Genomic DNA, 24,971 nt, shown 5'->3' on the forward strand with positions numbered 1-24,971 from the left:
GAAACATTGAATTCAATGCTAAATGTCTGTGTGTGTTGATAATACAAAACAATCACATTATAAATATTTTGTACATACAGTACTGTACAGTGTATCGATAAAGTATTTTGTGTGTGGGTACCTACTGGAAGATAAAGGATGAAGTAGAGGGAATAAAGCGGTGACAAATTTAGGAAGGAACTGCAGTGAACATGACAGTGAAATTACACTGTAAGTACTTTACCCACTACATATGAAATAATTACAGTGTACTGACAGGAGGGCAGGAGAAATGTACAGAGTAATTCTATAATTTTTTTAATTATAATATATAAAATAACTCAAGGACAAGGGAGTAAAAAAAAAAAAGACGGTTTGTCACATACTCATTCAATAGAAGCAACAACATGGGATACATACTCTTAGCGATTAGGAAGGCCGTGCGATTTTCAGTTCATGAAAATGTATTTTGTGTTATAAATGCAGTCAGTTTATCAGATCCACCTAATAATGAATGAATGTGGTCTAATACAACAGTCACAGCCACAAATCCTACTTTCATGAAAGTTTAGTGTTTTAAAGAGGTGTTAATTCAACTTCATTTCGAAGAATGTAGCTGGACGTGTGGCACATGGATTAAGAGGTGTTTGTAATATTTAGTCAGTCTCGTACACTGCGATTACTAAATCAGTAATCTGTAATAAAAAAAAAACATGTTAAAGTGCAAAATACAGTGTAATTTAAGTCCCTCAAACTTTCCTTATTCTCTAACCTCTTGCCTCCTCTACCTTGTAGAGGCAAGAGACACTGGCATGTCTCAATATCGATACACAATAGGTATTTTATTGATATTGTTTCTCTCCAGTAGGAGAGTCTGAAAGCCTTATACAGGCAGAGAGTAACATAAATGTAACAACTACAGAGAAGACACACAAAGGAAAATGTGATGCAGTGTGACAGAGACCACTGTGGAAAGATTTACTTTCGAGTAGAACTCCCACCCAAGACATAAAACTAAAACCACACAGAGCTTCAAAACAACAATGTATATGTCCTCGTTTGGCCAATCAAGAGTTCAGACCTCAATCAGAACCAGAATTTATTCCGAGACAACAGGTTGAACCGGTCATGCATCCCTTTGTCCAAAATCACCTGCATAAAATCTAAGTGGTTTATTTAGATTACATTACAGTACAGTGTTTTGATTTTGAACAGAGAGGCATACTTTGAATTTTGCCCACAGCCGTCACATGCGTGTAAATAAAAAGATTTATTTCTACATTCTGTCAATTTGTGCACACAAACGATTATTTCAGGTGTACATATTAATTCAAGAGCACTCAAAATTAGTGATTTGTGCACATATTTTATCATCTTAACAGGCGTGCCTCCTCTGCTAATACAAAAATAGCAAAGACATCGAGTGTAGGTGGAACACACACCCGCCTGGCAACTTGAAGACTGACTCATTCTGTAACCAGCTTCAAGTGGCCGTTCATGGACCTGGCACTTCAAATTGGCTTCATTTCACAGAAACAGTGTTGCTGTTTAGGTTAATTAGTGAACTCTCTACCCCACCCACAGCAGTCAGACACTATACGTGTGTTTCCATTGCACTCCTTACAGTCAAGTTGTTGCGTTGTGCACAAATAAAAAAGGACATAAGAACAAGTGGATGGAAACACACCTAACAGTTCTCTGAACTGTTCTCTGTTCTCTCTATGCTGGGTGTGGCATTTCATTCTAAGGATTGGACATAATAAAAAGACAGCTTGGTCGCTGATGGGATGATAAGTTGACACATTGACAAATTTTGTACGTTTATAATTGATTGATTTATCATTGCTTTGATGTGGAGCAGTTTTTACTCTGACCGTTTAACTCTCAGTCCCCTCAAGGGTCTTCACAGTAAAGGTGGTTGGTATCTGTGTATATAGACAGAAGCAGATTGAAGTTCAAAGTTACTTTGACCCCTATACGGACAAATTGAACTGAATTTTACAAATTTTACCACAAAGCTGGTGTGAATCGGCCGTAACTTTAAGATAGACATCTGAGATTTTTCATCTTGACTATCAGACTTATTCTGGGTAAATTAAGCATGTTCAAAAATGTGCTTATCGAGCAGCTGCTTGAAAACAATGAAATGTGGTGAGTAAGGAAGTGGTTCAACAATGGTATCACTTTAGAAACATAGCTATTAAAGAAAGTGTGGAGTTATTTAACTTTGACTCTGTCATCTGTCTTCTATAACAGACCAGAGAGCCCAGTATACCTTTGTGAAACCAGCCCTGGCAGATATGGACAAATATAAATGACTTCAAGACTGTGTTAAAGTTACGGCTGCATTTGTAAATGAAAGTAAATTACAGAGCTCATTGTCTATGATAATTTAGACCTGCTTCAGGGTGTGTGATGGTTCTTAAATGTCAGCGTATGTAAGTGTATCCCCCAGGTTCAAACGAGAACTATGTCACAGTTTTTTAGCCAACCACATCCTGTGGTTCACTCTGCCTTGTTAACAGGAAAACAGCAGCTACTACTACCATGACAAAGAGTAAGATTGTTGATTGTTGACCAGTAATGCTTGCGGTAACATAATCTTACAATCTTTCTTAATTAAAGAAAACATCCGTTTTGTTGGTTTCAGTAGTAACGACTGTATCAATCCACAGTGAGAAGTACTTCAAAGTCACAGTTAATAGTTAATTCTAATTATAGGTAATTATAATAGTTGAGTTATTGTCTTTTTTGTGTGTTTTTTTAGGTATGACAGGTGACCCCAGTCTGCTGGCTGCAGTACTGACTGTTGTGTCAGTGGTGTCATTGAGTCTGCTGTCTCTGCTCTGTCTGCGCTGCAAAAAGAAATCAAGTAAGTGCTTTTTGTTTCAGACACTGGACCAAATGTGTAGGCGACTGTGTGAACAGGCTGTGATCTGAGCCTTGTAAATGTAGGTTTGGGCTCTTACCGCATTATATATCCAATAAACCTTCAATCTAAAACTTTCGATTCACTGTAGATTACTGGCCGCGGTTTTATGTTTCCCACACCAGTGCTCTGTACTGTGCCCGTACAGTACAGAGCGACATACACAAAAGTGCAAGATGGCAAGGTACAAGATTAAAGATTATGCTGCATGTCCCTCCATCAGTAGCGTGCGAAGCAAATGATTGTGAAGTGTGCTTCAAAGTGAAGTCTAAAGCATCAAAAGAGCCACAGCGTGGTCGTATCTGGGGCACTGAGGACAAGCAGGCCGCTACTCCGGCCTTATTGTATGTACAGTATATGTGCCTTCAGGCTAAAGGCGGGAAAACAGCACTGAAACCTGATTACCCGACCTGCGAACACTGAACCGTGAAAACATGTGAGTGACTTGCATGGCATTATGATGATAAAGCTGATAAAGGTGGTCATAGAGAGAATAGAAAAGGCCGATGAAGATAACGGGACGAACTTCTCAGACAGTCTAGCCTGTTGTACGATTTACTTTTGAGATAAGATTTTTCTGTAACAAGCAGCAATAGAAATACATATCTATTTATATCTATAGAAAAGAAAATAAGCTCTAGATCCTGACACATTGTTTGTATCATAAAGTAAAATACCTGACTTGGCCCACTTTAGATTAAATTGGACCATATGTGACCCATAAACTAAAATAAGTTTAAGTCTAGACATTCTTTGAACGTGACAGAACATGACAGTAGAAGGGATTAAGTTACAAAAAGAGCACCAGTCAAATCTCAGACGTAGCAAACGCGATGGAAATATGCAGTTTCTTTTTGTTTTGTGCCTTTACACAGCTCTGATGTTTTAGCCTCACACACATGCACGCAGAAACAGGTGGCTGGAAACAAATACAGCTGATCAACACACACCGTTTAAAGCATACCGAGTCGTCAGTCATACATCGGGCAGTCAGATTATTTTTAAGCTCTTTTAACTTGTATAAATGGCATGTGTAAGAATGGTAACTGCACACACGTCCGCCTATTTGAGGGTGTTGTGCTGACCGTGACTGCAGGTTAAAAAAAAGATCACATGTAACCATTTTACTGCTTTGTATTTCTTATAGTGATCATTCACGAGGAGCATCAAATATACAACCCACAGACATTGTGAGTATTTCTACGTATTTGTTCCACATTGTTAACGTTGACCTTGTTAACCTTTCCTGTCACTGTCAATAGATAAAATGACAATGACAGAAAACTACATTTTGGCAAAATACATATTTAACAGTAGAAGATATTTCAATTGCTCCATCATTAGTAATTAAAGTGTTATCTCGACAGCCAACGTGGGGGAAGTGTGTTTGCTGTGACCCAATCAAAAAGAGGTAAGTGAACAAGAGATGTTACTCACCACAGCTCCAGATAATTAGTAATTCACTATTTAGCATATTTCATTAACTTTGATACCTTTTTGTTGTTTTATTTTTCAGTCACCAGGACCAATCAGATACCTTCAACCACAGTGTATGTATGATATGACATCATCAACATCAATTAACAGTCACACACACAACATGTCCACCCACATTTTACACAAATACGTGCACAAAATACTTCTGACATTTTCAAAAGAGGTTTGGTACGCGAGGGGAATTATTGATTTTTTAAAATTAAATTTTGCTACACTGGTGCAAATCATGCAGAACATAAAGATGACATGACGAAAACGACTAAACAGAACTGACCTGATCTAAAGTTTCTTTGCACAGAACCAGCCGATAGAATAGTCCTTCAAAGAAACTACTTTTTACTTTCATACTCTGGATACATTTTTACGTTTACTTGAACATCACAGCATCTACGCGACCACAGGGGAGGTTTTGATGCTACACTTGTGTTATCGTGTCAGGTTTTTTTCCCCAAACTTTCCATCTCTCTCTGACTGTGCCAGTCCGGTGGTGAGATAACTGTTAGTATTGGATGAAATAAAGCTCCAAATATATCTACTTCTTTTTCATCTCTTGGTCTCAAATTCGGCAGAATAGGTTGGGCTGAATCAACTCGAGTCTGCGCAAAATACACTTTCTTCTAACTGACTTTTTAAGTGTGACATGAGAAGATACGATATTCTTCAAAAGTATTTTATAGTGTATAGCAGAAATGTTGTCATCATATTTGTATATAATGTGATTTTGTTGGTCGGTCCATACAACTATCTACCAGTTTATTGCATGTCTGTCATCTGTCGATTTGCTTTTCAGTGAAGTTCCTGAGCCCTGTTCACCAGGTAAGCTCATCGTGTTTCTTGGAGAGTTTCAGTTTTAAAGCAAAGAACTGAAGTAAACTGATGATGAAGGAATCACAAGAGGTTTAAGTTTAATCACCTTGTATTACAGATGATGACTATCAAAATATCGAAGATGGTAAGTTTGCATATATAACACACAATTAACACATTGAATTAACATTTATTTGAAAGAATTTGTATTTTCTGACACATGTATCATTGTATAACACCCTTAATATAAACAGTTTCATACAATGTTGGTGCAGCTCACACTGGAAGTCCAAAACATATATATGTGTAAGTATTTCTTCTCTTTTTATACATTTTATCACTTAAGTTAATTTTTTTATAGAAAAACAGCACTGGGTCATTCTTTTTATGCAAATGTTTAATTCTGTGTTCATGTAGAGAGGCTAAAAATTCACCAGAAGTGGGTCATTTGTCATAAAAAAAGAAAAATGATCAGCAAACGTCTTGACATTGAAAACAAAAGCATAGAATAGAAAATATTTTTCATTCAACTAGAGACAAAAATTTTCTTTAGCTCACCAACTCTGACATTAACACACAAAGACAGTCGTGGAATCTAAGTACATTTACTCAAGTACTGTAGGCACCTAAACTTGACTCGAGTATTTTTTTATTTTATGCTACTTTATTTGTCTGTTCCTCGACATTTTAGTATTTTTTACTCCACTGAATTTTATGATAACTTTGAATATTAGTTCAAGTTTCCGATTCAGATTCAGAGATTGAGATTATTTGACTTTGATTGCTCAGCAGCTGTGTAGCTTTAACATCAGTGATGCTTACACATGTATGCATCATTAACCAGAATCTGATTTTGAAATCTGTTGCATAATTAGTGCATACACTTCTTGTACTTTAAGTATATACTATTAGTATTATACTTTTTATTCTATCATTATGCTTACTGACTTTTACATGTAGTGTGTTAAGTTACTCTTTTATATAAATTACATTAATTAATATAAATTGTTCATGATGACACTGAGTATCTATGTGGAGCTGGGATGTTCTGGATGTGTCCATCAATGTATATATCTATTTACACATTGAAGAAAAGGTTTTAAAAATATCATGTTTGTGTGTTGTTTTATAGCGCTCCACTCGCATTGTCAGTGTATGAAAATGAACAGACTAACAAAGGGATAACTGGTGAGCACTGTTTCCTCTGTACTGATATACACTAAAACATCAAAATATAAAATAAATTAAGAGACTTTTATGCTCTGTTTTTTAGAGGATGATCAAACTCTGGGTGTCTATGCAAACATAAATGGTATGTTCAATCATCGTATGATTATAGATGATAGACCACAACATTACCGGGTCGTATATGTTAAGGTGTGAGAATGTGAAAGATAATATCTGCCGACTCACACTGCTGTTTCACCAAACAGACGATGACGACTACGAGAACGCTGGATTCCTGAACCAAGTTATGGAGGAAGAAGACAGTGAGTGTCAGAAACAGCATTTAATTGTTGAGTTTATTCACAGAAGGCTCTGAGCTCTGAGTTTTTTTTAGAGCCTTCCTGAGCAGAAGTAAAGCTACAGACTGAATTAACCTGAGCAAAGCTGCAACTTTTAGTTAGTGGATCAGGACAGGAAATGTATCAGCAATTTTCTCAGTTTTATATAATTTGAAACAGAATATTTTTGGATTGTTATTTATTTCGAAGTGTTAGACTGCATGTTGAATTGGGCTCTGGGAAACTGTGATGGACATTTTTCTGTATTTTCTGACATTTAATAGATGATTAAATTAAACTATTAATTGATTAATCAGGAAAAGAGTTGTTAGTTGCAGCCTTAGAACCAAATCAAAGAAAAGCTCAAAATGTTAAGAAATAGGGAGTAAAATTTTCAATTTCAATTATATTTAAGTACCTATTACATCTACATGATGACAAAAGGGGAACTGTGAGAACTGTGAGGATGCAGTACTTGTATACACTTCTAAACATACAAAAATAAAAATGAGAAAAACTGGTCTTAGGGTTAAGTTGTACAGTAAAAGTACAGTACACAAGCAGAAAACTGGGACCACAATGTGTCTTATGTTTTTAAATGTACAATAAAATATTAATTCAACCTCCACAAACAGTAAAGGAACCTCTGAGACCCTTAACTCTTCAGTCTAACTCTCTCTGACTCACTTCTACACTTCAGCAATAACACGTATCTTCTTTAAGATCTTCAGACTCACATTCAAACATGAAAACATACAATAGTATTACTGTCTATGACAGGCAAGGTAAAGATATATAAGACTTTTTAATATCTTCAATGGTGTTTTTCCTCTTAGTAAATTAAATGCTTTGATGCTTTTTGTGACTTTTAAAGATCTCAACATGGCAAAATAATGACTTCAGTTTTCACCAGTGTTGCAAAGAGGATGTAATGAAAAATTTTGCTCAGAACATTTTTATTTAAATTAACTTTAGGGACCAAGCCATCAGGCAGATCATCAGACGTTCTGTTCAGGTAGAAGCTATCACATAAATATTAGAACATATTCTCATCCACCTTCTTTTGTAACAGACGAACCAGATTATGTGAATGAAAACGGTGAGGGCTCCTGATGGGGACACGACTGACAGCACCGCAGAACATCAGCCCGCACATCCTGTACTTTGTGTTGTGTGAAGCTAACAGTAAAGGTTGTCTTTTGGTTTGTTTGTTTTTGTTTTTGTTGTTATGTGTGATGTTAATAAAATACTCATGGATCTTGATTGTGATCATTTCAATACCTCAAAGCAAATACTGAAGAATTTGGTGTGAGGTTTAAGTATGAAGGAGGAAGATAATCACATGAGCCTCCACAAAATGCTACTTAAAGTGGCTATCAATATTTTTACAGTTATGTATTGTAGTGATACTTAAAAGGCTAAGAGAAAAGGGTTTCACACAGTTATCACCTTAATCTGCAGCTTCTCTCGGCTTTACACACCACAGCTACAACGCCTTTCAGCTTGTTGTTTGTTATGGTGCTACCACATAGCATTAATTCTGGCTTGCATCCACTGAACACTACCTGCTTAGTACCACAGCACAACTACCTGGAGAACATGGAGTCAGTAAAGAGACACATATTCCTCTCAGGAGTTGGTACAGACCAAAAAAAATGGACACAAACACAAGTCCAAATAGAGAAAGCTGCTCTTTAACTGCATTGTGTGTTCACAAAAATGGTTTCAGAAGAGACAAAATAATAATATAGGTATTCATGATGGTGATGATCCCTTTCAGAGTGTTCCTCATTTTCTTATAGATGCATTAACCTTTGAGTGGTAAAACAGGTTGAGGTGGAGCTAGTTTGAACTAACAGTGATAAAATGATGATAAAATGTTTTGTATTAAAAATCCTCCCTCTATGTGAAGAACAAGTGTCACTTATATCAGCCTAACAGGAGTAACAGTCTGGTTTGTTCCTGTTTAGCAGCTGTGGTGGTACAATAATGCTGTAGCCTGCTCTTAAATGCAGCATCTTTTTGTCACTGGGGTTTCAAGATATGGAAATTTTAGACTTTTCCTAAAACAGGAAAGATTACATTGTTGCAGAGGTCAGTCCCAAATACTAAGAACCAGTCATCACATTTAAGGGAAAAAAAAGCCTGTCACTGTCATGTTGAGGGATTTCCTGTAAGTTTATAGATGACTGTCGTGAGAGAATTCTGGTTCACAGCTCAAGAAAAAGGAAATGGTCAGAGAAAAATCTGTTTTGTTTTTTTTTACACAGAGATGGTTTTATTATCCTCAACAGCTCAGCTGAGATGTGAGACACCACGACTCAGTCCGAAGCCGCTTTAGAAACCAACAACCAGAGAAGACGTTAACATGAACAAACGTTTGGATACACATGACAAATCACATTAACCGTTTCTCTCTCTCACTCTATATTTATATATAATTATATATAATGTATGTAATCACACTGAGGGTGGTGCAGCTTCCCAGGGTGGCTACGCAAAAGTGGAGCAGTAATACACACATTCACACATACAAACCAGTGTTTAAGTATCTCGTGGGTGAACAGCTGACTCCTCTTCCTTTTTCTAAGGAAACACAGCAGAAGTCCTGACACGTCTGAAATGAATCCAGTGACATTGTGCTGTGTTTCAGCAAAAAAACAACTTCCACCTCAACAAGCCATTTGATGTTTGTATGTCTTAAAAGGTTTCAACCATCAGTATGACTCATATTTTCCTGCAGCTCGACGAGTTTCATCAGCATGTTTAAGTAAGGCAGAAGGCTCGACCTGTTACAGACGACAACTTAAACAAGCGAACACAAGATGAAATGGCTGAAAAGCAGGCGTCGGGTTCGTTCTTTTGCACGCTGAGGAGGTTTCAGGAGTAAACAGGAATCTTGCTTGAATAGCGACACGTCTCTCATACACACACACACACACACTTCCAAGCACACATACACACACTCTCACACACACCAGTGGGCTGATGGGAAGTTTAGACGCTGCTCAGTGCATCCACACCAGGCAGGACTTTACCTGAGGACACAAGAGAGACACAGTCAGCGTCCAGCTTCAGCATCAAACAACAACATTTTAAGGTGGTCTGAGGTGTTTTTAGGTCTTCGTCATCGTCACTCACCCTCCAGCAGCTCCAGGCTGGCGCCGCCTCCTGTGCTCACGTGGCTGACCTTATCTTCTGTGTTCCACTTGGCGCAGCAGGTGGCGGTGTCGCCCCCACCTGGACACAGACACGAACATTCATACAGGATTTAAAAAAGGCCTCTGAGACAGCAGGATTACACAGCTCAGCCAACCTGTCACAAAATAAATCTAACCTATGTGTTTTTATTTTTAAAAAAGTATCATCCCTGCATTGACATAAGACTGAAAAAAGTACCCAGGTTTTGGAGCATGAGGATGCAAAAATTAGCAAAAACTTTCAGATCATAACTTCAGGTGCAAATAATATACACAAATACAACAAAACAGCGCGACATGCACTGAAAAATAAAACACATCAAATGAAACAGTTGTTTGGATTTCCAAATGAAAACTGAGCAGGGAATCTGTGAAATTCAAATTTCAGGGTGACTGTTGCCTGTTCAGACAGTCTGTTTAGTCTTGTTTGACTTTTTCAGACTTCTGGACTGTTTCGGAGCTGTGATCGCATCTGAATGAAATATTCACTCAATATTACGCCAGTGTATGACTGACAATATTGTATATATATTTTTTGATTTCAGAATTAGTTTTTTAATAGTTTAATAATTGTTAATAGTTTTTACTGTTAGTGAAATTCCTGCACATTTATATAAAGGATGTGACTCTCTAACCACAGGGTGGCTTTTATTGTGAAAAGAATAAAGACTGCGGATTCTCGTGCATGATGGTAAGAAAAGCTGATTATTGTCTGAATAGGTGCGCCTATTTACAGGCCACGCTGTAAATAAGTGAGGCGTGACAGAGTAGTGCTGCCCTCCAGTGGCCGATTATGTATCATTTTAAACTGAACTATCAAGACATGACAAGGACACGCAAAGGCTCCCCTGTCTTCTTTCTTACCGATAATTGTGATGCAGCCTGATTTGGTCACCTCGACCACTTTGTCCATCAGGTTCTTTGTCCCTTTGGCAAAGTTCTCCCACTCAAACACACCAACGGGGCCGTTCCACACGATCTGCTTGGCCCTGCCCACCGCTGCTGCGTAGGCCTTAGAGCTCTCTGGTCCACAGTCCAAACCCTGCACAGGAAATTGTTATTATTATAAAAATTCACACCGTTTGAGTCTAACTTCAATTTGTACCGTCTGGATGAATCAGTTTAAGATGAATCTTCTCTCACCATCCAGCCGGCGGGGATGCCAGCAGCGACAGTTGCAGTGCCGGTGGTTGCATTCTCATCAAACTTGTCAGCGGTGACGAAGTCGACGGGCAGCGTGATCTTGACGCCATTCTTCTCTGCTTTGGCCATCAGGTCCTTGACGATGCCGGCCCCTTCCTCGTCGAACAGGGAGGTACCAATCTGACCGTGAGAGAGGGAAAGGACAAATTAACACAAAGCAGCTAGCAACTAGTTTATGTGTTTGGTACATTAAAAAATATTCAAGATGTGAGCTTTGAGTAAAGTGGAAACTGAGTCCCATTTTCTTTCGTATTGAACAAGTTATGAGGACTTTAGAGAGCTGATTGTTGACGCTTTAATTAGTATTTACTTTTGATTCTTCATAGACTACGTTTCTGTCCGTTTTTTGACTGATTTATGAATTTTGTTGAAGGTCTAAAGATGTGCTTGTTGAAGTCCAAAAATAAAGTTACAATTACTACAACAACCTGACCAAAGTATCAAAACAGATAGCTTTTTTTGTCACAATTAGACTCTAAGAGTAGACTTCTTTTACTGATAGAATAAAAGTTATTTGTCACTGGGAGAAACAACAAAAGACGTGTTTGGAAATCCGAGGTACTGAACGTTGGTTTTGTTCAAACTAACTTGTGAAACCTCTTTGCTTTGTTTGTTTCACGGCAGAGAATCACGTTCAAACCTAAATTCACAAAAGACAACATTTCCAGTCTGTAGCTGTATCGAGCTGTGCAGATAGCTTTATTTGTCCATGATTCTCAGATTTCTGCCTTTGCCTCAACAATAGAGGTGATTGGAATTTTGTTCGTTTGCATGCAACAATGTTTCTTACAAAAGAAATAATTTTCATTGTGACTACTCTCTACTGAAGAAGATTATCTAGAATGGCTTACAAAGTCTGACACTGTGAGCTTTTCTTTACACAAACCCTCCGTTCAGAAATGTATTATCATTCTTTGTCGTACTTCTATTTGGTAGACAATCTCACTCTAAGAGGACAGTCCCAGTTTCAGGGTATGTGAACAGGAAATGTGATGTAACCACTTTGAGTCTTGCCAACATTTACCAATTTCAACACATTCACACCGATGGCAACGACAAATATGTTCTTTTTTGAGCTGTTGAGTGTTGTCTGAATGAACTGACCCTTTAAATAAAAGCGTATCTATTCAAACCTTCCTCAGTCTGAGCTGTGACACCAAACAAAGAAGTTGCCCAAGTCTGTTTGAACACCACTGACGTCCAACAGCGAGTCTCGGTTACGAGAGCACGTCGGCTCTTGTTATCGTGATGACGACACTGAGCTTGTGAAACACATGAAATTAAATACTGATGTTTTTTTCACACGGTCACCTGTTTTTTATTTTATACTGGCCAAAGGTTGAGCCAGGTTTTTAGCAGCTGAAATGATGACAAAGTCCAATATTCAGTGCCTTTTAGCTCTGTGTTTGGTCTCCACCAACCCCAGAGGGAAGTTTCAGGTTCTTTCGCTGCTAAATGTTCCATTATGTTCACCAGCTAGTTACTAACTGTCTGTTTGGCCCTGAGCAGTTGTACAGTGTGTGATAAAGACAAGTCTTATTACTTTAAAAGTATAGATTGTGTATATTTTAGAGATATTGAGTAGTTAAAATGTTCTGTTAATGTTCTGTAAACGTTCCTCACCTCCATGTTGTTGAGGACTTTGAGGAAGGTGAAGGCCATGCCGCCACCGATGATCATCTCATCGACCTTATCCAGCATGTTGTTGATCAACTGGATCTTATCTTTCACCTTCGCTCTGAAACACAGACAGAGGTGGAACACATCAGTATAGATAACAAGCATATGTGTAGAGAGAAGAACCAACAACAAAAGGTCTGATCTGTACTGTACTACTGAATTAATCATTTGGTTTATGAAATGTAATAAAACTGTATATTAAACGCCAATAAACAGTAAAAAAAACAGTTTCCAACGGCCAGAGGAGAAATAGCTTTTTTAGTCTGAATAACCCAAAGATTTTTAAATGCATCATCATATAAGACAAAAGAGATGATTAAATAGTGATACATTTTATTTGAACACCAGAGTTAATGTGCTTTGCATGATTTAACAGGAATCAGAAATGATTTTAGAAAACAATTAAAATAATTCCAAAATAAAACTGAATATGCAACAGTAACATAAAACAGAAAAAAGGTCAATCATTAAGCTTCTTAACTTTGCAGTTTGTCAACACTAAAGATAAAGTAGTTGTCGCCATGATAAGTATGATAAACTGTTGGTTGAGTAGAGTATTGGATCCTGACAAGTTTTCAAATGCAATAATCTGTTACTCAAACTGAACTTCCTGGATTGTGTCGTAACGATTTCTTACTGGTTCTTAAAGCAACACACCTCCACTAAGTCAGCCTCTTCCATATGAACTCCCACAGGTCGTCATTATTAACAATTTTTGGTGTTATTAAATATTAAATATTTAGCTGTTACCCAACAACACATTGATCAAAGTCTCTCGCAGACTTCAAACACATCTTTATCTGTTTGCCAACTCAGCGTTGATCATTACACACTAACGGTTGCCGTCCTTTGTTTGTGTAGTTGAGGAAGGTGATTGGACGCTGAGCAGAAGTGACAGTTGCACAACACACTCTGGCTAAAATGGACTCTGACACGAGGCCAAATCCCGCGTGTGGGCCCCCACGATGGTGCGGTTAACCAGAGCGTCTCTCACAGCAGCTTCAGCCAGTGTTTTCTGTGTGTTCACCCAGTTTGGACCAACCAAATATAAAACAACCTGCAGCTCCACAGACACACAAAACCACAGAAAGCAGGCCTCTGCCAACTCATTTCATCACTGTTGGTCTCATTTTTAATTACACACATATTAATGATTGGGAACATTTTGTAGCTTCTATCACTGAACAATTGTAAAAAATAATAAGTCTGATAAACAGGATGCTGTTAGCTAAATTCCTTCAGGGTGTGTGATCACTGTAGTCCTGATTGATGACAAACATTGGCTGTAGTTTTATGTCTGTTAAAATGATCTTTGTGTTTTTAGATGAAACAAAACTGATCTTTATCCTCCACTAAACAAAGTACTAATGCACTGACATGCAAAAAATGTTCTGCTGAGCTGCTGTTATTGAGAATGACTTAAGTGCAATATTCCTGACCTAGTAGAGAGCCAAACAGACAAACAGAAGTGTATCCAACATGCTAACAACATGTGTGTGTGTGTGTGTGACCTCTCATCTCTGCCTGCTCACTATCTGCACACCAAGAGCTGTGCAGTGATAGGGCCTTGAAGAAAGCAGTGTACTGTGACACCACAGATTACATAATGAGCTTATAGTCTCTATTCCTGGATGTCCATCTGGGTGTTTTAAAGAGAAGCTGCTGTGTGATGACACCTGAACCGCAGAAGAGGGACAGGACAATGTTCAAATCAGATGGTATCTCCGATAAGAACTGGATTGTTTTAGCGTTTCGGCCTGGTTTGGTCTGGAGGTACTGCACTCTCCTCTTCTTCTGCCCAATGTCAAACACAGTGAAGGAGGTTAAACATTAATGTTGTACTGGGGTTCAATCATTCCAGAGTTCAGACTGAATCTGAACCTGGCTCAGCTTTTGCTCTAATGCAACGTGACGACACATTTTACCCGTACATGGCACCTCAAGCTTTTGAGTGAGAGTGTGTGTGTGTGGAGATATTTGTCATGATCTTCCTATGTGTTTTTATACTTTGATACAAGTTTTTATTTTATTTTATTTTGACTTTATTTGATCGGACAGCTGTAGAGAGACAGAGAGCTGGGTAGTGAGAGAGGGGATGACATGCAGCAAAGAGCCACTTTCAACCGGTTGAATCTTGACTCTTGACATTCGGTGGTCGCTCAGATACATGCAGTGAACATTCCTGATAGATGACTTTGTAATATGAAAGGTGTCTATCTACCGTTTACCTCATGATCAGACAAGTTGCTGTTGTGAGAACTTCCCAGAGTTCCTGTCAAAGTGTTACAAACCTCTGACTTCCTGGGCTGTACTGTGGTGCCTGAAGCTACAAATCCTGACCGACGCAGTTCCTTGTATTGTTTTGATGCCGGTGTGTATACAGTCTGAATTCGAACTTGATGAATTGTTGAAATGAACAGTTCTCACCCGCCGAGGATAGCCAGGAAGGGCCTCTGAGGTTTCTCCAGAGCCATGGCGAAGTAGTCGAGCTCCTTCTTCATCAGGAAACCAGCCGCCTTCTGAGGAAGATTCACTCCCACCATGGAGCTGAGAGAGAGAGAGGACGACACAGGAAAACACAGCAGATGTTTCTGAATTTGTTCAGATATCGCCATCATGTCGCCGCTGTATCCAGACCTAACCTGCTCACCTGTGGGCCCTGTGAGCTGTGCCGAAGGCATCGTTCACATAAACATCTCCCAGCTTGGACAGAGACGCCCTGAAGGAGTCGATCTGCTCCTGGGAGGCCTTGGTCTGAGGGGAAGAAAAGACAGGAAAGAATAAAATAAATACATATATATAAAAAGAATGAAGTAAGAAGAAGTACATGGACACTTTTCTGTAGCAGAGGCAGCACAATCAAATCATTTCTAATGAGTTTAAGCAGTCATCCTGTAACTACAGTGATCCCAAGATTAATGTGTGCATCTATGTGTGTCCAATCAGTCGGTCATTGTGGATCAGGTTCCTGCTGCACTTTAACAGGGAAAGGTCGTGACGGTGTGACCGGAGGGCAGAAAAAGGTCAGGAGAGCTCTTCAGTGTCATTCAAATGTCAGACATTTCAGTTCACAAAGTAGTGACTGCTGTGTTAGACTGTTCTTGTATTTGTTGGACGTCTACCGCATTAGTGTCTCTTTCATACTCTATAATGCTGTCACATGGAGAGTTTGTGCAAACTTCTGCTCCACTAAACACTGTTTGACTCCATCAGTGTGATTATTTCAGCTCTGTCTCTGAGAAATGTTTGTATAATGAACTAAAAATAGAGATTCCTGTCTGATATGGTACAGCTGTACAGTAGAAACCAGCCCACGCACACACACCGCATACCAACCAGGCCCTCGGGATAAGAAAAGCAACACGTCCCGGTCGAGACAACTTGCTGACCTTCAGGATAAATGTCAGCAGGTCAACGCTGCTGATCAACTCACCAACATTTATACAGTGTCTGACGATGGTCCCGAGCCTGGTTCTGTAGTTACATCTGCATCCCAGCAGAACAAATGAGAAAGACTCATTATGGTGGATGAGAGAGAAGAGAAATCCACTTTTTAAATCTAACAAGTTTAAAAACTAAAGCTCTCCTCCTGCCAGTAAACGGCTTCAGCATCTGTCTGTCTGTCTAGCAGCTGCTTTGCTCTTCCGTGCCACCAAATTCTCTACTTCTTCATCCTCACGTTGGACTGAAAACAGACTGAACGCTACAGTGGCTCACCATCTCCTCTCGAGGCACACACAATGTCTGTAACCGCTTCACGTCTGTTAATATTTTTTGAATGATGAACATCCCAGAACAATAATTCTGCACCTTTAACTGGTTTTATTGTAAAAAAGGAAGAGGACTGAAATAGACAGAGTTGTGAACAGGCTGGACACAGTCTGAAGTCAAAGTCAGCTGAATCCTGGCGGACAAATTAAATGTTCAGAGGAGATAATATTATTAATAGAAATGTTTTGTTTTTAATGTCTTGAAACAGTATTTCTGTGACACTGCAGCAGAATTATATAGATAATAATACATTATATTTTACTACACGACTTCATTTGATAGGCCAGGATAATTAAGGTCAAACGCTGCGTCTGTCGTCACGCTCTCATTTACCATTTCCTGTTTAATAAACACTAGTGTGCTTCTATAGTGAGCAGACTCTTCTGAGTCACCATCTTTGACAAAATTAAATTAAAAAAAGATTAAATTACATGTCTATTAAAGAAGATTTGCTTTGAGGAAATAGCAAGCAGTGTACGTGGTACTGACACAATATTTTGTTCCATCTAAGAGCACTAGGTTTATCAAATCAAATCATGTTAGGCTAACTACAGTGCAGTACAGTAGGTTGCAACTGGGAGAAGATTGCAGACACAACCCCGAGTCTCTGCAGCACTCCTGACTATGATGTCATCAGATGGTGACTCGACTATTTCTGGGGGACACTGCAGCTGGAGTGACTGTGCATTTTCCTCCAGGTGACCCTGCAAAGTCTGCTGGACAGAGACTCGAAGATGCTTTTGCAGTTTTTAACTCTTCGACTCCTTGAATTGTTGATTTTAGGGCGACACGTTTTGGGCATCCCAAACCTCAGTGGGGCTTCATTGTGAATGAACAGATGGAAACAAGGCTTTCATCACAAGGTAAGGTAAAGGTATATTCTTCTTAAGTTATAGCAGACAGACAGATATGACACCCACCTTGTTTCCGGCGGCATCCTTGCCTTTTCCCTCCTCGGCGACGTGGAAGCGGAGGTTCTCCAGCAGGATGACGGATCCGGTGGCGGGGTTGGCACAGGCTGCTTCCACCTCTGCACCCACACAGTCCTTCAGGAAGGTGACGTCCCTGCAAAGTCACAGACGACCAGAGAGGATGTGTGTGTGTGCAAGGCATTTGGTGACAGACACAATCACAAAATAGTTAGGCTGTGGGTGGATTAACACAATCAGCAGGAGAGTAATAATTGAGGTGAAGTTAGTGATGAACTGAATGTGTTAAACAAAGGGAAGCCAGTTATTCAGTCTATTAACTAACCTTCCCAGCAGGCTCTTCAGCTCAGCAGCGACGGCCTCCAGAGAGTATTTCTCAGGCATGAAGTTTCCGTCAGGACGTCCCAGATGGCTCATCAGCACGACGGATTTGGCCCCATTGTCCAGACAGTGTTGGATGCTGGGAACAGCTGCCTTGACCCTGAAAATCAACAAATCCATTCATACTCTATCTGATTGATTGCACTGTGTTTACACAAATGTTGATTTTAGTGTCTGTAAAAGGATAAAACACAACTTTAAAAGTAACTGTACTTAATGGTTAGATTTGAACTTTACCTCTGGTTGTTTGTGATCTGCTTGTCCTTCATTGGGACGTTGAAGTCAACCCTGAAAGAGAAATAACTTTAATTACCAGAGAGACTAATAAGATGTTCAAGGCATTACAGCGGTTCAGTAACTTCTCAGGTTTCAGGTTTCCTGCATGGCTGTGAATTAAACACGTAGTCTAACATTATCAACCTAGACTGAGGCTTTTTTTTTTTGCAACATTCACCCCTTCAATCTCTGACATAATAAACAATCGGCTGTTGCATTGCATCCTGTGTAATTATTAAGCATCAGTGCAACAGACAGCCAACACAGACACGTTCAGACACTTTCATGAGCTCTGGGATGGAATCCTAAATGCCTTTTCACTGGCATTGTGAGTGCCTTCGTGTTGCCACTCCCACCGAGCTGCCTGCATATGCAGCGATGCACGCTTGCAGCTCGTGAGAACATGCTGCATCCCTCGTACTCCCGGCAGTTACATAACCACCTCTCCCCACTCTGTCGGAGCACCTCATGCACTGAGACACATGATCAGCCTGCACACATACACACTATACACACACACAGCTATAAAACAGCAACCCATTGTCTTAGGAAGAAACTCGACAGTCAGCAACTGAGAGGATCAAAAGCTCCTGTACAGAGAGAATCATCTAACAACTGCAGTAGTTTTCCGCTCTTGTGTCGTTCCATCTGTAGCTCTGAGTGTGGATCTGCATAGTGATGAAGGCTTTGCATCATCGTTTCAATGGAGCCAGAGCTGCTCTGATTGGAGAAATATATATAACCTTTATTTAACCGGTAAATCGTAGAGACTAGAATTTAGACCGAGACCAAGTCACGACAGGATCAAATAGCACAACAGCGACAAGAAATAAGCTCAGTGGATGGATTAAACCCTGATGGGTGAAGCACAGGTATATAGTTCTCACCTGGACAGCCACTGGCTGTTTAAGAACTAGTGAGGACTCACAATGTCCAAAAATAATATAAAAATAACACCATTTTATTAAATTGGTAGCAGTGTGGTAAGACTTAAAACAACATCTTCTTCTTCTCTTGATATTCTCAGGGCTTCATTCAGGAAAATTAACAAGATGTTTGTACAACTGTAACGTGCTGAAGAAACCACACATGTCTCTACATCCTCTGCTAGATTTGCCTGCTGAACAGAGTTTTTGTCGGGCACCACTGGGTCTCTACAGCAACGTCCTGCCTTCCTTCATTTCTAATTCAGGTCCAGCAGCTCACACAATGCTCTCTGTCTTAATCTGCGAGTTCATAAAACACACAAGCAGCAAGATATGACAGGCCCCAGGTGTGATAAGAGGTGACTTATTGTCTAATTGTTAAGTCTCTACAGAGAAACTAAAACTCAACAACGACGAGTGAACTTTTAAGTAACCTTTTAACACTGAGCAGTGTGTGATGGGGGGGCTTCTGCTGCCGGTGAACCTTGTCCTATGCTGCCTGTCATTGCATCACCGGGCTGAGCAAACCAAAATGGCTCTTTGACATTTCCACAGACGGTGTCAAGTGTTTCGAGTGCACTTCCATCGTCAATGGCCATCACAGTGTGTAGAAACATCCAGCAAGTACATTTATAGTAAAATAACAGTGCTGTATTTCAAATTAAGTGTTCTTATTTAAAAAAATACTTCAGGTTTTGTTCAGGCAGGCAGCAGGGCATCCCTCCAGCGAAAGAGACCGTACTTCAAACCAGACAGGAAATGACTGAAACCTATGTGACCTACACTGCAAGGCACTAAAACAGCCTGTTGCCTCAAGTCTACTGGTTGATTAACACTAAATCAAATCGATGTATTATCTGTCAATTATCATGTTTAGAACATGTGAGCTTTGACACCACTCAGTGCACAGTTAATCTGACGGGTTTACAGTCAAAATAATCCAAATTCAAAGCCTGAAAGACTACTGAGCATCTTTATTTGAAGATGTGTGACCCGCACTTATTGAAATGTATAACCCTATGAAACCTTGGATTATTGCAGTGATGTTTATGTGCTTTAATTTGAAGGTTTGACGCTTTAATTTGAAGGTTTGAAGTTTTAATTTGAAGGTTTTACAGTCAAACTATCTGATATAAAAATGTCAGAAAGACTGCTGAGCTTCTTTATTCAAAAAGAAGCATGTCGCAAATGTTTTGATATCTATTACACCTATGAAAGGTTGGACATTAGTGTGCTTTAATTTGAAGGTTTTAATGTTTAATTTGAAGGTTTTACAGTCAAACTATCTGATATAAAAACGTCAGAAGGACTGCTGAGCTTCCTTATTCAAAAAGAAGCATGTCGCAAATGTTTTGATATGTATAACCCTATAGAAGGTTGGACTTTAATTTGAAGGTTTGACGCTTTAATTTGAAGGTCTGGCTCGGACTACAGCTCGGATGCGGTCGGGTCCATCCATGCAGCATCTCCTCACGGGCACGTAACATGGATGGAAAACGTGACAAGTTCACTTCCTGCCTCATGCCCAGTGGTCTGTCTGACTCACACACACCGTTATCCATCTCTTTACAGCCTTCGTGTTCATATTACAGCAGTGCCAGACAGTTTGTCCCCACGTGAAGGACAGGTTATGGGGACTAAAACGTGTCACTTGGCGAGCTAACGTCAAATAATCCCATTTCAGATTAACTGCGTCAGATAGACAATCAAACGCTCACCTCATGATGACCCGCTTCCCCTTGACGTCCACCTTGTCCAGGGTGAGTTTGTTAGACAGAGACATGACGGTTGTTTTGCTGAGTCTTTGCTGCACCTTCCTTACCGGGTCTCCTCCGCTTCCTTCGGCTGGTTAGCTACCGAGTGACAGCGGTGACCTTAGCGCTGCGCGGAGGGAGACCGGCGGGGCGGGACGGAGCACACCCCCGGCATCTGATTGGCTACAGCGGGAGGAGAGCGATGCATTTGATTGGATCCGGGTGCTGTCTGTAGCGTGACGTAAAGATCTCGCTATCCTGATGACTTATTTAACTTCATTGATATGGAAATAAAAGTGTTTACAGAAGTATTACGTTTAAGTACTGTTTTTAAGGGTACTTCACTTGAGTATTTCTACTTCCTGCTACTTTTTTCTTGTACTCCACCACACTTCAGAGGCGATATTACTTTTTACTTTCCAGAAACATACAAAATATAATCAATAAACGGATTATATTATTAATCACAAACTGCCTAGAAGTATATTAAGTGATAAAAAAAATGTATATGAAGTAATTAAAAGTAGCTTGTATGATGTTCACATTTATATATCAATAATCATAATCCATTACAACGTTTTTCTGCTAAATGAATCTTTTGTTACTGTAAGTATTTAGTACTTGGTAAGTTTATGTTGATAAGAATTCTACACCATTTGCTAATTTACTTAAGTAAAACCTGAGAATACTTGTACCTTGACTACTCAGTAGTACGTAGCAATAGTAAAAGTAATTTTAAAACTACAAAAGTACTGTTATCTAAATATTAATTAAGTATATAAAGCATAATTGTAAAAGCAATTTGCACCTAGAGGTACTGGTTACTTTTCAGTAAGATGTTACATAGTCTGTGAACAAAATATACTAATTAAAGACCCTCTTACAAACAGCAAGGTCCAACTAGGGTCCCTGGTCATCTTGCAGATTTCAATGAGCAGCCTTTAAATTTCTCAGATGGTGAAACTAACAAATATTTAACAAAAGTCCAAAACGTATACACAAATTTATGTATCTGAACCCTAAACCTTTAAACTAGTTAAAACTTGCTCCACCTCTACTAGTTACCATAAAATGCTACAACTATGGTTGCAGCGTTGTACATTTACCCGAGCAAGGGATATACGTAAACCAAAAATACTAGATGTTGTGCTATACACTTACAAACAGGTATAAAAATCAGGGAGGACAGATTAAAAACAAAGCTCTTCAGTTTGCATGATTTTGCCGTGGGGGAGAGTTAATGGGGGAATACGAGTATTCAGGCGTAAAATCTATCATGACTGAACAATAACACGCCAGCTTAGGGAGTCAGAAACGTAACAGCTGTGCTAGATAAATGGTGTCTACAGCACGCAGAGAATCACAAAGCTTAAGAAGGAGAAAGAGTGATCAGTAGAATCACAGTTAATTTATTTGGACAAAGTAACATGTTGGAATTTACTGTATGAACACATTATAGATCTGTACAACCAGAAGGTTTATTATTAGGTGGGATGTAGGTCTGTAATGGAGGCTCTTTACTCCTCCTCCTCTTTCTCTCTCCACTCTTTAGGCATCATCCTGCCAACAGGTGACGGATTCCAGGTGAGGCCAGTCTGAGTCAGCACCTGCAAAAAAACAGAAAGATAGTTTATCCAAGAGTAGTACCACACATCTTTGTGCTTCTTGTGTAACAACACTTTTCATCACATAATAGAAGACTCTTTAAGACCTAGTTATTGCCAAGAATTCAAAACCCAATGTCACACCAAGGTAAGCCAAAGGCTAAAAGACTTACGTATGACCACACGGCAACACAGAAGACAGTCCCACCGATCAGCACAGTGTTGCCGTGCTTGGTGTGAAAGTCCGGTTGGGCGGAGGATCCATGCCTCACCTGCCTCGCTGCCTGACCTGGACAACAACATCATAACAGTTTTCATGGTTAAAAAACATTTTTGCAGTTCGCTATAACTAACAAGAGCAGTGATGAAATAATATGCTCATAAAGCTGAATATTCTGATCAGAATTGGCTTTATATGCCTTGGTCCTGGTAATTCATAATGTGGACACAGGGTGGCCTCGTATGAACTCTTTTATACTGAGTCACCTGCTGTTAAAGCAACAAATACGTCTTTAGATCTGGATTAACAGAGATTTGATTCAAAGTTTGATTTGAACTAGTGCCAAAAGTCATGATGTAGATCCGTGCAAGTCATTGCAAAGGACAGTGACATGTCGTACATTTGTTATTGGTCATAATAGGCCATTTCTTTCTATTGTGAATAATTATACTAGACTACAAGGAAATAACAGCGTCCTTTCAGCATGTTGTCTGAGGCTGAAAAGACCGTCCTCATTTGCCCTTTCCTTATCGGTGTCAAATTTCAGGGTCATCATCTGAACAATCCAGCGTAGCACAATTATTAATATTCACCCATTCATGCATGTTGGCATAACTTCGAGCATAGGAAACGGACATTACTATGAATTAGCTCGCTAATCGTTACTATACAGGTCTGCATGTCGGACAAGGACACCTCGACTACGCATCTTTAAAACTAAGCATGTTTAAATGTTACTTCGAGAAGTCAGAGCGGGAAAAAAACTCAAACTAATTTAGGTTATTGACGATAATTGATAATATTTGCAGACTTATATTGACTGTAGCGTGCTAGCACTTAGCTGTTGACGTTAGCACGCTGACCGCGGTCACAGGTCACCGGCAGGCTGCTTAAACTTGTAACCGACTGGGATTGTTTATATCAGTTCAAATCAACATAAATGTGTGTATGAATCGCCCTTACCGGTGATATTGACTGCAGCTTTAGCGAACCGGTACATGTTGTCTCGCCTGGTGCCTTCAGATACCCTTGAAGAACGGAAGTTTAATATGGCTGCCTCGCCGCACGTACACACGGCGGATGTTACGATATATGCCAATGTGTGCGCATGCGCAGACCCGCTCAACGTTGAAAGCGTTAAAACGGTCGTCAGATAAAAACATTTAAGACTCTGGTGAAATTAAACAAACACAAATTAACAATTAGTTATATGATTTATAAACACAACGACCACCATTATCGCTAAGTACGTGCATAAGTAAAGTGTTAAGGATAATAGTCTAACAGGCACCGGTTTGAAGCACCGTGTCAGGATGGCCGAGTGGTCTAAGGCGCCAGACTCAAGGATAATCTCCTTCCGTAGAGACGGGACTTCTGGTCTCCGAATGGAGGCGTGGGTTCGAATCCCACTTCTGACACATCTTTTGCGTTCATGGTTAAATGCAAGTACGACACAAAGTGTAGTAATCTGTAGTCATCCAAATGCTAAATAACGTAAGTGTACGAAGTATGCTGCAGTTAACAGATACTGTTCTATTGAAATAATGCATGGAAAAGGATTTCTCTTGTGATATTTAACATGAGACATGCTGAAATAACGCAGCATTTTGTAAAAAAAAAAATGTTTAGGTGAACTGCACTAATTCCTTTTCTTAATGTGATTTACATTCAACATGGCACAGATGCACAAATTATGAGTGCTGTGGGAGTTTAATTGTTTATATCAATTTAAATCTAATTATCATAGAAAATGTAGATGCCTCTCCGGAAACATTTTTCAGTGTTTTATACTATAAGATTTTAAAGTTTAACATAGCTCACAGAAGAGTCACATTGTGCTTTAATTCAATAAATCCTTATGTGCATCAACAGGTCATGTCATTTTATTTTTCATGATATTCAATAAAAATCATATAAAAAGGTTTTTAAATTCACAAACCGACAAGTCTTAACTTTTGGAATTTTCTTTATTAAATCGAAACATCGTTTTCAGGATTATAACCATATTATGACATTCAGTTTATGTATGTGCATGCATACTGAAAAGGTTCCCTCATTGAATCTGTTTTTATAGAAAGTGGCCCACCTCTCCAGTTTTTTCAGGGACGATGAAAGCGGAGAAAAAAATGAGTTAACAGACCAGTCTGAGAAACATGAAGTCCAAATACAATATTTTCTAAAAAAAAATGTTGGATTTTTTTAAATCATCAATGTAGTGTCAAAAATTATGTAAACGAACCATTAGCTGAATCACATGTTTCAAATTCAAAACGGACTGACAGCAGCTTGGACTTTCAAATGTTTGAAGTG

At 39.3% G+C, this 24,971-nt stretch overlaps 2 protein-coding genes and 1 non-coding gene across 3 annotated transcripts; 1 reads left to right on the top strand and 2 right to left on the bottom strand.

The window, feature by feature from the left end:
* Nucleotides 1-8,972: 8,972 nt before the first annotated feature.
* pgk1 (phosphoglycerate kinase 1) lies at nt 8,973-20,977 on the bottom strand. The gene is made up of 11 exons (XM_019265778.2): nt 20,802-20,977; nt 18,119-18,169; nt 17,826-17,981; nt 17,492-17,636; nt 15,451-15,554; nt 15,228-15,347; nt 12,744-12,858; nt 11,061-11,240; nt 10,782-10,959; nt 9,859-9,957; nt 8,973-9,755 (listed from the first exon to the last, which is right to left on the bottom strand). The coding sequence occupies exons 1-11, from the start codon at nt 20,864-20,866 to the stop codon at nt 9,715-9,717; spliced, it is 1,254 nt and encodes a 417-aa protein (XP_019121323.1). The 5' UTR covers nt 20,867-20,977; the 3' UTR covers nt 8,973-9,714.
* Nucleotides 20,978-22,225: 1,248 nt separating this feature from the next.
* Nucleotides 22,226-23,767, bottom strand: cox7b (cytochrome c oxidase subunit 7B). Its single transcript, XM_010730842.3, has 3 exons — nt 23,625-23,767; nt 22,615-22,730; nt 22,226-22,444 (listed from the first exon to the last, which is right to left on the bottom strand). The coding sequence occupies exons 1-3, from the start codon at nt 23,659-23,661 to the stop codon at nt 22,355-22,357; spliced, it is 243 nt and encodes an 80-aa protein (XP_010729144.1). The 5' UTR covers nt 23,662-23,767; the 3' UTR covers nt 22,226-22,354.
* A 201-nt stretch (nt 23,768-23,968) lies between these two features.
* Nucleotides 23,969-24,079, top strand: trnal-caa (transfer RNA leucine (anticodon CAA)). The gene is made up of 2 exons: nt 23,969-24,006; nt 24,034-24,079. It is a non-coding gene; the product is annotated as a tRNA-Leu (tRNA).
* Nucleotides 24,080-24,971: the final 892 nt, after the last annotated feature.

The sequence above is a fragment of the Larimichthys crocea genome, chromosome XXII (genome assembly GCF_000972845.2).
Source record: "Larimichthys crocea isolate SSNF chromosome XXII, L_crocea_2.0, whole genome shotgun sequence".
Lineage (NCBI taxonomy): Eukaryota > Metazoa > Chordata > Actinopteri > Sciaenidae > Larimichthys > Larimichthys crocea.